Raw genomic sequence first — 14,152 nt, forward strand, 5'->3', positions numbered from 1 at the left:
TTATGATAGGTAGTAGTCGTCATAGGGCGGTGATTGTTGCCGCTGTGGTTCCCGTTATTGGACCTGAGGTATGTGTTTTTGGCGTGTGGTGGTGGCTTGCCCGTCTAATGCAGATGGTTGTGTGCTATTGAGCGATGACATTGATTTGAGTGGGCTCGTTTTCACCCCTGTTGGACACCACAAGTGCCTTTCTCGTCATTGCCTCCATTTAGTCTCGTTTTAAGGTTGTGTAACTCTGAGTACATGCTCGGATAGTGCCAAATGTTGTGATATGTCTCCGAGCTTAATGTCGTTTGTGGTTTTTCCACCTGATTTAAGACTGAGAATCACAACAAAGAAAGAACCGACGTTATTCGTCATCTGGGAGGGGGTCCCGAAACGATACTCTTGCGGTCTAGTTAGAAGTTATATGAGAGAATTTGGTTTTAGTTTTAGATAGAGAGAAAGGTGACATGTTCTTTTGGAGAGGAAGGGTCCTTTTATACCTATCGTCCGGGGAGCATGTCCCTGACTTCACCTTCTGTGTTGTTTGGAATGTTAGGTCGTGGAGGCATGTTATTGGTAGGTCATGCACCAATAACGGTTATCTATATTAGTGAAAAGTTACTGAGGAGCGGTGCTTTAAGCGTTACATTTGTCGTTCCGGGGATCAATTTGTTACTATTTTGGCTTGTTATAAGCCTTGGTGTTAAGATGCTAGGGCGTAAGCACGAGGCCGCGACGGCTGTCACAACTAGCATTTTAGGTCTAGGTTCTTTATCCATGTGCAAGTTAGTTCCTTGGTGTAACTATGTAACCCAATGTACAGTATAAGTTAATTTCAGTACAATATGAATTTATACATCTAAAATTGTGTTTCTAGTCAAAACTTCCTCGTGTAAGCCCAAAATATAACCCAGTAAACTATATTCACTCAACTTTACGCCTTAACCCAAGCTTTCTTGGTCCAAACCTTCTAATGGACCTAGACCTTCTTACTGGGCCCTTCTTGGGCCAAAAGCCCTAGTTAACCTTGTTATGGGCCGAGAACCCGTATTTGGGCCATAGTTGGGCCAAAAACTCTTAATTATCATAGTTTTGGATCGTAAGATCCTTATTGGGCCAAAAATCTTTATTGGGCTTTCTCACTGTAAACAAAATCCTTATTGGGCTCAATACACTTCTTTTGGGCCTAATAATGGATCGAGATTGTCCTTGGGCCCAAACCAAGCCCAAAATCACCTAAAACATAAATGGGCCAAGGTGTTCTCGACTATCCTTCAAGCCCAAAAAACTTTTTTTTCCTCCTCTCTCCTATTAGGGCAATCAAATTTAAAAAAGAAAAAGAAAGAAAGAAAGAAAAGAATGGCAATGGGTTAGAATTGTGACACCTCACAATTACCTTTCATACAAACATGCAAATTGCACCTCGTGCATTTATGCAATTTGTGTTAACCATCAAGTATTAACCTCCATAATCTCTTCTCTTTCCTTTCTTAAAAATCGGCTGACCCCCCTTCATTCCACCTTCACTCGTCATTTCAAACACCCATTATCCTTTCAAGAAAAATCCTCTAACTCCTTTCCTCCTCCAAATTTTAGAAGGTTGTGTGTGTTCATCCAAGAGCTCCTTTTCAAACTTTCATTTACTTGGTAAGTTGATATCATCATTCAATTTGTTCACTTTCTTCTTATACAAAGATTATTCATCATAACCACCTCATTTTCGTGATTATGATCCTAAAACACCAAAACTCCACAAATCTATTCAAAGAAGCTAGCTAAGGCCGAAAACTCACTCTATTCTTCCTCTTCAAAACCGAAAAAGCCCAATGTGAACTTCATACCCCCTTTTTTTTCGAGTTTTTCCTTGTTTTAGGGGAAGATACAAGTCAAGTATTGTGTAATCTTGTATATTTGTTGCATGTGTATGTTTTACATGTTTTAGAGTGTGAAATGTTGTGATATCTTGCTAAAATCCCACAATTTCGAGATTTATCCAAGTCTTGAAGTTGTTGGGACAAGTTACCTTATGTAACTTCTTATGTTTGGTTGAATATGTTAAATATGTTAGAAATTCGCTATGAAACTAAAGAAGAACTTAAAAAGGACCCATTTTTACAATAAAAATAAACATGGGCCATTTTTTACCATTTTGGTAAAATGGGCTGAGAATGGGCCTTTTTAGTAATTATGGACCATTTTTGAACATTTTGATAATTTTGGGCATTCATTGAACATTTTAGTATAAAAGGGATGAGAATGGACTTTTTAATAAACTTGGGCCATTTTTTAGCATTTTAGTAAAAATGGGCCAAGTATGTACTTTTTAGTAAATTTGGGCCACTTTTGAGCATTTTGTAAAAATGGCCCTTAAATGAATATTATTTAAAAATGGTCCTTAAATGAATATTTTTGTAAAAATGGGCTATTTTTGACAACTTTAGTAAAAATGGGCCATTTTCGACATTCTTGATAATAATTGACCATTATTGACACTTTGGATAATATTGGGTCATTCGTGAACATTTTAATAAAAATGGGTCTCGTATAACAATTTGGGTAAAATTTCGCCCTATATAACAATTTTATTTGTATTGGGCTTTAGATATCAAATTTTAGGTTAAATGGGTCATGAGTAACAATGTGATATTTTGACACATTCGGTAAAAACGATTATATTTTTTTATTACCTATGGTTGTAGTAAAAAAAATACACACTAGTAGTATTATTTATAGCGTTAAATAATGAAACTCAACAATTGCGTAAATTCCGTTAAGGCTCTTGTAAGACACTCCTTCACTAGTGCCCACTTAGGGTACACCGTAAACCCTGAAGTTATAACCGGAATCTCTTGGAGGGAGAACGGGAGTTTGTGTAGAGATCTATACGAGGTTGACACCCCATACCTAAGTTGCTCACTACCGCTAAACAGGCCAATCTAGGGTGACAAATATCTTCTCAGAAACCGACACCTAAGCTGCTCGCTACAGCTACACAAGCCAATCTAGGATGACAAATATCATCTCAGAAACCGACCCCTGAAGAACGTCAAGACAGGCACTCCATCATATTAGTATGGTTATAACAATACTATTATAAGATTTACGTTGAATATACACACCGCTCATTTTTTTTTACAAAGTACAAACATTGTGTCGACTATTTTGTAACTAGCCACATCACTCCAGTCTTAGGGTTTAAGGCCACAATCTCTCATAAAGTAGAAACTACAGGATTTTCTGGTAATCATTATCTATACATTTTCAACAATTTAAACATAGAATTCACATGCACTTATACATGATTTGAAACAAGACTTGCAAACTATTTTTATAAGAAAATATTGGATTTTCTGGAGATTTACAAACTACTACAAAGTTTTCATATAAACATGCTTATGAACCTACCAACATTTTATATGTTGATGCTTTTCAAACGATTTGTATTCTCAGGAACACAATGAGCCGGTTCTTTACAGCTAAGGATTCGAATGAATGTTGTATTTTTGGTTTCATCATACATTTGTTATTTTGGGATGTAATTTTTATGAACAAACACAATAGTGTAACCATGTATGTTGTTATCTTCAATGTATGACGATGATGTTGACTAAGTTTCATTTATATACATTGTTATTATATTACAAGACGAAGTCATTCGCCCCCAGACGTTTCCGCCATTCCGGTTCGGGGGTGTGATAACGGTGAGGGTGAGGGCCTAGCACTTAGGCCAGGTAACGAGCATTATTTTCGCTCAACAACCTCTGATGTTCAACCCCTATTTCCAACAGTCACACAGATCCAACCCCCAAACACCATTGTCACAAGAATCCAACCCTCAAATGTCATCGACGCAACAACTCAATATCTACAGTCAATAACCTCATGGGTCAATTCCAAATAGGGATGTAAAAAAAAAAACTCGAACTCGACGGGGAAACCCAAAACCCAAGGATTTTGGGGCGGGTCGGGTCGCTCTTATCGGGTGACGAGTCATTATCGGGGATTGTTATCGAGTTCAGGCAGGGAGTAGGATATCTCTTCCCCGATATATATATATATATATATATATATATATATATATATATATATATATATATATATATATATATATATACACCCACACACACACACACACACTCACTAATATTATGTTTTTCCTTTATAACTGATATATATTGATGCAAATACACATATGGGTTTATCTTATTAAAACCATTTATATATGTATCTGATTTGTAACAATATGTTTCTAGGTGAATTGATGTAAACAGCTAGACAACAAAATTGAGAAGACACAAAGATTGCAATGACAAACAAAAGTTTCCTTACTTGATTAGTTAAGGAATAGAGAGATTGAAGGGTTTGGATGAGATGCTTGGTATGCAAGGCCATTCCCCATCAACTTTGACTCTCACAATCATTTTAATCAATGAAGGTCTAAACATTTTGTAATACCCCTTGTAATACCCCTTCAGATCTTATGGTTTGACGGAGATGAGAACTCTGGTTATTTAATATAGGTTATTTCCATTTTTTAGCATAATAACAATGTATGTAAGGTTTAATGAAGATGAAGATGAAGATGAACTGTAAGAGGTTCATGTATGGTTTAAATATATTGTTGAATTTGTAAAACTATAAAAGTTGGCATTGTAAGGATTTAATTTCTCATTATTCCATTGTAGATTTTTCCAAACTAGTTTAAATCTTTTTTGGCATAGATTCAGGTTTTGGGTCGGGTTTTCGGGTCTATATCAAGTTTCGGGTTTAGGTTTGGGGAAAATTTCAGCCCCATTGGGTATCGGGTCGAGGATAGGAACAAATTTTGATTTCGGGTTTGGGTATGGGATACCCTGCCCCACCCCCAACTCACCGCATTGCCATTTCTAATTTTGAACACACTCCAGCAGCTCGAATCAAGCTCATAACGGAAGCAAAGCACACAATCGAGCTCCTAGTAACAACCATACATCTCTCAAGCGGTTTGTACAACCAAGCGTACCAGAACTCGTATTACGCTCAACAGCTTATGATGTACGGTGGCTTTCCATACTCTCACATGGAAAACCTAGTGAGAAGCACCAGCTCCACTTTTTTCCAGGAGCTCTTGCAATATGATACCCCACACTCAGCGATGATACCAAACATTCCCAAGTATAACGGAACAATCGACCCCGATGAGCACATTGGCACCTATGAATGGATGATGACATCACTAAGGGACAATCGGTTCATTTATACGTATTTCCCTGTTACATTATCAAAAAACGTCGGAAAATGGTTCAAGGCACTGTGGCCGGGCAACATCTCGAGTTTCGAGCAATTAAGATACCTATTCTTCAACAATTTCATGCAACTGAGGAAGCAGCTCATTTGTACGAAACATCCGACCCCGATGAGCACATTAACACCTATGAATTAAAGATGACATCACTAAGGGACAAGCGGTTCATTTGAATGTATTTCCCTGTTACATTATTAGGAAACGCCGAAAAATAGTTCAAGGTGCTGCGAATGGGCAACATCTCGAGTTTTGAGCAGTTAAGATACCATTTCCTCAACAATTTCATGCAACTGATGAAGGGGAAGGAAGATGCAAACTCTATAATGGCCTCTAACACTTTTTGTACAATATACTTATAATTATAGTGTAAAAGATAATGTAAACACTAAAGTTCTCCAATCCATTATACTATATTTAAAACAAAAAATAATATTATAGTTATTTTGTTTTTTTTTAAACACTATATTCAATGTTACACTTCCAAAATTATATATAGTGTTACATTAAAATACAACACTATATATAGTGTTAAGTACATTGTAGGATTGAAATATTATAATGTAAAAATAAATTTTTAGTGTAAGATTGGAGATGTCTATCTTATTCGATGAATTAATTTTATGTAGGAAATGATCGTTTAAAGGCTTTATATATATATATATATATATATATATATATATATATATATATATATATATATATATATATATATATATATATAAAGAAATTTCGCAAGAAAAAAGAATTTCACAAGGACATCACCAAACCTAAATAAACATGATAATACATTTTAAAATTCCTTGAAAATTATTTTGTAGCATACAAATTATGTAATACTTTTATGTAAGAAAAAACACAACTTGATAGAAAAAGTCATTTTGGAATGATTGTTATCACAAAATAAGTAATTTATTATAATAAATGAAGAACCATTTTGTCATATATCAATATTTTAAAAGTTTTGACATTTGTGATATGGTGATATTTTTGAAAATAAATAATATTCATATATAAGTTTTTTTTTCAAATTGTAAAATTAAAAAGCCACATAATATTTGTATTTATATATGTAAAGTATTAAATGTAATAAATGTGATAGTAAATTACAATTAATACGTTTTCTTTATTCTTTATTTTGAATTTTATTTTAAAACATACATATTGTTTACCTTTTGATATTTAATTTTATTTAATCAACTCATGTAACACACGAGTTTTATATATAGATATTTTTATATACGTAGTTATGTTATATAAGAATGAAAAATGTTAATTTTGTTAACGAAACCATCAAAATATAGTTCCTCATAAAATGTTATCGATATTTGTTAAGAGCAGTGGGTTTGGGTCGTCTCAACGGCGTTATTGTCTACGTAGAGAGTCCATAACGTTGTTATTGGCTACGTTAGGCTGGAGGGAGTGGTGTCACCGAAACCGCACTTCCTTCACCGCCACATAAGCGTCTCGTCATATTTTACCACACTAGTGTCGTTTTGGCCACACCGAAGGAGTGGTGCCACACTTTTTTTTTTGGCTATTTTAATTTAATAACACTTCTTTTTTAACAAAAAAAACATAATTTTAAAAAGATAATATTTCATTAATTAAAAATACAAATACCATACATTGCTTAACTTAAAAAAAATAATAATAAAAAAAATAACTAGAAATCTAGAAAAACATATTAAAAACATAAAACCTACAACTTATTAAAACACACACACACACACCAAAAGCTAAAATAAAATAGAAATTAGTCATGATTTACGTAACGTTTTTTCACTTCCTCCTTCATCGTCAAAATAACTTGAAGCTCATCCCCAGTCATATTCGACGTGTCCATCGCTAGTATTCGCATGTCGCTCTCCCTTTGTTTCCGAAGCACTCTTTCATAAGTAATTTGCAAAATCTTGTCAATTCTGTCTTTTATACTCTTCATGTTGGCCCCCATTTCTTTCAGCTCATCTGAATTACGCTTTGCCTTTGTGTTCACTTTTTGCTTTGTCTCTTCCCATTGGTTGGGGAGGTGGTGAAATTGGAACAAGTTCATCTTCGTTCATATCAAATTGAACACGAGCATTTGATGTAGTATGGCCGGACTCAGATTTTCTGCTGCATTTTGAACCGCTTTCGATATGCTCGTCTGATGTTTTGCTACTCAGCAATTTCTTGTTATCTTTCAAAAAATTCCAAACTCCAAGAAACTTGAAAGCCTTCAGATTTTCTTTTTGATACACTTTCAACACTTCCTTCAAAAATCACTTCATCGCTTTCTCCACTTTTCTATTAACGTTTCTGTTGTTATACAAGTCATTAAATAACATGATTTCCTTGTTCATCTTCTCCCATTTGGAGTAAATTTGATGTTTTGTATGGTATTCTCCACGGTTCATTCATTTATAGAACCTATGTAAAACGTGAATCCAAAAGCGGTCATGCTTTTGGTCTTTTCCAACCGTCACAACTTTTGAAATATCGATCCAAGATTGTGCCAAAACTAATACTTCTAGAGGTTCCCAACATTTAGCTTACACCTTCTCTTTTCTTTTTAGTTGTTGTTCGAGTGTGCTGAGTTTCTGTAACGAATTTCCGTTCGGAATCAGAAACAACTGTTTCTGGTTGTGTTTGTGTTTGTTGAACAAACTCGGGTTGAGACAAAAAGTCAAATGAATTAAAATCTGGGTCAAGTTGTGGTAGTGTTTGTGGTAGTGGTTGTGCTGGTCGTTGTGAAAAATACGGAAGCATAACGCCGTAGTGGTAATACGGAGGTGAAAAAACCGATTGATGTTGATCAAATGAATGTATTGGAGTGGTGGAGTTTCTAACTGGTGTTTTTTTCTTTGCTGAGCCTTTTTGAAAAAAGACATTTTTCAAAAAAAAAGTTGGAGAAAAAGAGTAAAGATTTTGGTTTAGGTTGTGTAAATAATGGTTATATATATAAATTACACGAAATCAATGATCGTTCAACAGTCAAAAAGGAAGTCAATACCACCAACCAATCTCAGGCCGTAGTTATGTCTAGCCGTAGTGCGGCCATGACTGCATAAAAATTTTGTTTACGGTTGATGTGGCACAATCATAATTCTAAACCGCAGTCGACACCCATTACCCCCTAATGGGTGGGTATGATGTTGGGCATATCAAACGGACTAATAGATGAACTTTTTACTTATAAATCTTTTGAAATCCAAAATATACCCGTTAGAAAAGGCCAATGAACCACATTTAAAATTCATATCCCCACTATTGATCCCCCGACAATAGTACATTCGCTGCCTGGATCCCTTGTCAGATGAAAATTATTTTAAAAATTATTTAATTTCAATATCTCCATAAAATAAGAGATCCCATTATCTTCGGTAATTTCCTTTCCCAGAGCTGTCATAACCAAATCCAGATTCAAGTACAACTTTCAATGAACTAAGTACACCTAATCGTCAAAATCTTGAGGTGGGCTTCACCAGTTTTTCTCTGGACTAAAGATTTACCTTTTCATTTAAAGTTTTAAACCCGTTCACTTACCCAATACCCTCTCACTCACACTCCCTATCTCTAGTCTCTACCTCTTCATCTTCTCCAACCTTCTTGCTCCTCAGCTTACATCACAACAATGGCTACTCGGGTTCTTCTTCTTCTCCTCTTCTCCTCCATGGTCGCTCACTCCAGTAAGCATTTCTTTCTTTCTTTCTTTTTGTTTTCCATTTCCAAATTCCAAATCTTGTACACCGTGAATCGAAAGTTGTTCTTCATACTGTAAGACTTACATGTATAATATACGTATGTATGTATAGGTGCATCATGGTGTGTGTGCAAAAAAGGTGGAAACGATAAGGTGTTACAGATGGCAATAGACTACGCCTGTGGAAATGGCGCAGACTGCACCCAGACCCACCAAGGCGGCAAATGTTACAACCCGGACACCGTCATCGACCACTGCAACTACGCCGTCAACAGCTACTTTCAGAACAAACGTCAGGCACCGGAGGCCTGTGTCTTCAATGGTGCAGCCATGGTGGTCAACGTTGACCCCAGTTAGTCTTCTTCTTCTCCCTTATATCTACACATTACACACACAACTATGTGTAATTTGTTATTTTATTTTATTGATAATTATCTTTTTTTTTTTTTTTTTTTGGTTGTTTATGAACAGGTGCTAATGGGTGTACGTATCCTTCTTCCGCCAGGTATGTAATTGTAGCCAAATGCCTTTCTTCAATAGGAAATATTCAAGAATATTATTTTATTTTTAATGTTAGAAATAGAAAACCAAATGCCTTTAATAGGAAATATTATATTCAAGGAAATTAGTTTATGTTTAATGTTTAGAAGTATACTTGAATTTGGAAATGTGTCCATAAAGAAAACCGCTTTTTGAGACAATGAGCTTTATCAACTTTTGACTTGTACCATAATGTCTTTTTGTGCTTAAACGAGTTGTACGATTCCCATTATCATTCAGAGTATCCAATGTGCGTTAACTGGTATTGTACCTTGTCCTTCCCGAGTTGTACACCCCCACGGACAAAACATAACTATGAGACAGACCAATAAATGTGTTGCAGATCAAATATCTCTTCAATGTCGTACGTTATGCATAGCGACTTGTACGTTGATATGTGAAATTGTATCATGTAAATAATGAATCAATTATTGACGTTATCAAAATTCAAAACAAGCCCGAACATATATCTTGTTATCACATACATTCACCGACAATATTGCTATGTTTAGTTGTAGTTGTACTGTACAAGTCCGTAATGCATTCACGAGGTACAACTTATTATAACAGGCTTTATAAGATTTGACCAATCTTGTTTTGTTCATGAAATTTGCAAGGGTTTAGAGATAATATCAAAAAGTAAAAGCTAAAGTAATAATGTTTGTTTTGTCTTGATTGAAAGTAAAGTAGGTTCTTTTTCTCAAAAGTAACTTGCAACTTTTGTTGCATGATATACAACTATTTATAACAATATTTGAATTCATTTGTGTATTGCTTTACGACTTGTCATGGTGACTTATCGATTGGTCGTGATTATGTATGCAGTGGCAGTGGTACAACGATGCCAGGTGGCAACACGAGAACACCAGGTTCCACCACTGTGACGGCGTCAGGCGGCAGCACAACCACTCCATATGGGAACAACCCAGGCAACACGGGGGTGTTAGGTGGCGGTGTTGGGACGGGTTTGGGTCCAACAGGAGGTGGTATGAACGATGTTAGCGGTGGTGGGCGGCGGAGGAGTTTTAGTGTGTTGGTGTTCGTGGTGGGTATTATTATGGTAATGATATTGTGGGGTTGATTTGATATTTTGATGAGTGAGTGGGTATGTACAAGTGGGTAATGCATGTAGAAAGGTACAAGTGGATAATGCATGTAGAAAGATAGAAGGCATGCATGTGGTTGTAGACAAGCTTGTAGTATTATTTTCTATATGGGGTTGCTTTTTTAGGCTAGGGAAATGTGTTATGGACAAGCTTGTATTTTGGCTTTACTATTTCCCATTGTCTGATTTGGGAAACTATTGAGGGTCTATATTCCTTTTTGGTGGTCATGACTCATGTGATTTCTATCTCTCTCTATCCCTCTCCTGTCTATTTGTTCTGATTTACCTCACATGTGTAGCTGTGCTGCCGCTGGCAGTATTCGGCGGATTCAATATATTATCACTTTCTGTATTGAATGTCATAAAAAACTAAATTGTTAAAGTTTTTGAAAAAATTTGTTTTAAATAAAAAGTGTTTTAAAAAACATATCAAGTAAAGAGAATTTTATACCAAGTTCAAAAAAAAAAAATACCATTGTTTCAGCCGTTCTTATAGAATACAGAATGCACACCGATAATTTGTACAAATTGTAAAATATGACATGATCATCTATGATCGTACAAATCTTGTAAAACTACGTAATAGCGGCCATAGGACACATACCATTTGTGATTTTGTTTGTTGAGTGTACGAATAACGAAAGTAGATATAAGATATACTTACCAACGTTGTTAGAAGGAAATCCAGTTTCAGCCATCAAAGAGAATATCTTGAAAATGAAAAAATAAGGTTAATTTTTTTAAGAGTTTAAATATATTGGGGTAACAAACCACGAAATCACAGTGGGCCACCGAATCACAACCATTAAACGAAATCGCAGTTGAGGGCATGCTGTCTTCAATTTCATTGGCTAAAATGGTCATTTCTTTAATTTTTGGCTATTCATCAAATCATCAATGTTTTAAAAACAAATTCAAACCGGTATGAAGGGGAAACAGAGATGAGACTTGTTCGATAACGATTGGTTCTACGGCTGTTCAAAAATATTCATATCCGAAATTCCGAAAATCCAAATCCGAATTATCTAAAAAATCGGATATCCGAAATTTCGCATATCCGATTTTTCGGATACGAAATTCAATAGTGTTTTCAGATTTTTCGGATAATTCGGATATCCGATATCCGAAAATTTTGATTTTAGTTTATACATTATTTGTTATTTTAGTCACATGTTTTATGATATGAATGTTAGTAACCAAAACATGTTCATAATACTCTTAATTAAATAATTATATTACTTCATATGCCTTTCTAATTTAAAAATATGTCTTTCTAATTTAAAAACTTCATATGTCTTTCAAATTTTAACAACATTTCAAATTTTCGGATATCCGATTTGGCATCCGATTCCGCATCCAAAATTTCAGATATCCGAATTTCGGATACAGAATCGGATACTAAAAATCAACTATCCGAAATTTTGAATGTCTGAATTTTCGGATATCCGTTTATGAACACTCCTAATTAGTTCTATGCTAACTTCTAGACCACATCGAACCGAAGGATTTCTTCAAAAACTGGGTTTAACATGTATACTAGCATTGATTAAAAAAAAAAGTTTAAGACCTATATTAAAAGCAATCGAATATTAAATCGTATTTTAAACAAATAGACATTACATTAGAGAATCGGAACATATTCTTCATAAATTGATGTGGCAAAATAATTAATGGAGATGTAAACCGAGTAAGTTTGAGTTCTTTTTTTATACATTAAAATTATTTGAACAAATTACTGAAATTGTGCTTGTTCAAATTTCCTAACTTTTGCTTTGCCTTCAGACTATCCCTACAATTTACCTTTATTTCGGTTTTAGCCCCAGACATAAAAAGACTATAATATTCTGATTATTTCATAAAAAATATTTTAGATATTACTAAAAAGCTCAGGGCCCCACCCCACACATCCCCAAACCCCAGCCCACCAATTCCCTTCTTAGACCTGAAGTCGATTGTAAGCTCAAGTAGTCATCTTTGTCCCTCTAAACTCAACCCTAAAGCATTGATCTACACTCCACGTTCCCGAGTTGGAGAGAAGTGAAAGGAAAATGAATCATTTTGTTCTTTCTTTCCCAAATCGGAAGGAAAATTAAGAGGGAAAGTGATCCTTCCATTTCCCTCCACTTCCTTCCACTTCTCTCCTTTAATGAAACTCAGGAACACCAATCTTTTTTATTTTCTTCTCATTTCCACTCATTTCCTTTCCTTTCTCTCGTTAAGTTGAACTCGAGAACAGGGTGTTAGAGTCGTCGCCGGAAACCTCTAATTCTAAAGTCGTCGCCATCAGCAAGCATGTGAATACCGACATCGGAAGCTTTCAAACCCCAAAGTCACCAGAAACCTACAACTATAAAGTCGTCGAAAACCTGCAACTTGTTTGTTCTTCTCCGCCTCCACGTGTCGCCTATTAAGATCTCAACAATCTATGTTGGTTACCATATGCAAACTCCAAGTAGGATTTGTGTAACAACGTAAATTTTAAAACAAAATTTTCATTTTTGCAAACATCAAAAACCATCGCTTAATATTCCAAATTCAAACGTGAACAATGTTATCATAACAAAATACATCCCATGATTATAAAAACTGTTTCTCCGACAGTGTGTACAATCACGCCGGTACCTTCCCACGGTCCTCGCTAGTACCTGAAACACATAACACAACAACTGTAAGCATAAATGCTTAGTGAGTTCCCTAAAATACAACTTACACACATACGCCTTTCCAGGCCCTGACCTTCCGGTCCATGTGTCTCAGGGGACTTCCGTTCCGACTAGGAAAACCTTCCGGTCCTACCTGCGTCAACCTTACGGTCCACATCACCACGCCTTCCGGCCCATAACATATACGCCTTCCGGCCCAAAACATCATGCCTTCCGGCCCATATCAAGCATATCATACATGGCACATATAAACAATTAACTTATCACATACAATGCATATAACTCATAATATATCCGACCTTCCGGTCACAAAATAAAACCCTTCGGGGTACAGTATAGTGAGAAAACTCACCTCATGGAAAGTCTAAGATCTCGCGTACTTGCTATCTCCAAATCCCAACGACGACTCTACCTCGCCTAATCATAAAAATATCATTTTAATAATCAAAGACTTCCACAATTAAACTTTACCCCTTATCATCATTCCTCAGAGGGTAAAAGACCATTTTACCCTTCCTTGACCCAAAGTCTTCATGTTGACCAAAACCCTAAAAGTCAACAAAAGTCAACCTTGTGAGTACGCGGGGCGTACTGCTTGATGTACGCGGGGCGTACATCGCCAACCCATGGATCGGGGTCTCCACCCAGTACGCTGCGCGTACTGGGAGTTACGCCCAGCGTAACCATCAGACTTTAGCATACAACATTTCTGGTCTTATTCGATTAGGCCATTACTCTAACTTTTAGATCCGGCTCTGTTTATGCATCTATACCCATAAAGTCAAGACCTTTAAGCCTTGGCATGGCTATAAAGGCTCCAACACTTCTTAACATCATTCTATTCCAACTCAAGGACCTAGATCTCATGCATGGTGCAACATTCATGTCCAAGATAT

General features: G+C 35.8%; 1 protein-coding gene across 1 annotated transcript; it reads left to right on the forward strand.

Annotated features, from left to right (window-relative positions):
- Positions 1-8,777: 8,777 nt before the first annotated feature.
- Positions 8,778-10,821, forward strand: LOC145043105 (PLASMODESMATA CALLOSE-BINDING PROTEIN 2-like). Its single transcript, XM_078991662.1, has 4 exons — positions 8,778-8,934; positions 9,061-9,300; positions 9,420-9,453; positions 10,314-10,821. The coding sequence occupies exons 1-4, from the start codon at positions 8,880-8,882 to the stop codon at positions 10,567-10,569; spliced, it is 585 nt and encodes a 194-aa protein (XP_078847788.1). The 5' UTR covers positions 8,778-8,879; the 3' UTR covers positions 10,570-10,821.
- Positions 10,822-14,152: the final 3,331 nt, after the last annotated feature.

This window comes from Lactuca saligna, chromosome 4 (assembly GCF_052625555.1).
Source record: "Lactuca saligna cultivar CGN05327 chromosome 4, ASM5262555v1, whole genome shotgun sequence".
NCBI classification, from domain to species: Eukaryota; Viridiplantae; Streptophyta; class Magnoliopsida; order Asterales; family Asteraceae; genus Lactuca; species Lactuca saligna.

What these genes read in the sequence shown, in the direction of transcription:
- LOC145043105 (XM_078991662.1), top strand. Translation starts at nt 8,880, where the DNA reads ATGGCTACTCGGGTTCTTCTTCTTCTCCTCTTCTCCTCCATGGTCGCT. An exon ending in GGTGGTCAACGTTGACCCCA is followed by an intron (nt 9,301 to 9,419) that starts GTTAGTCTTCTT and finishes GTTTATGAACAG; the next exon opens with GTGCTAATGGGTGTACGTAT. An exon ending in ACGTATCCTTCTTCCGCCAG is followed by an intron (nt 9,454 to 10,313) that starts GTATGTAATTGT and finishes TTATGTATGCAG; the next exon opens with TGGCAGTGGTACAACGATGC.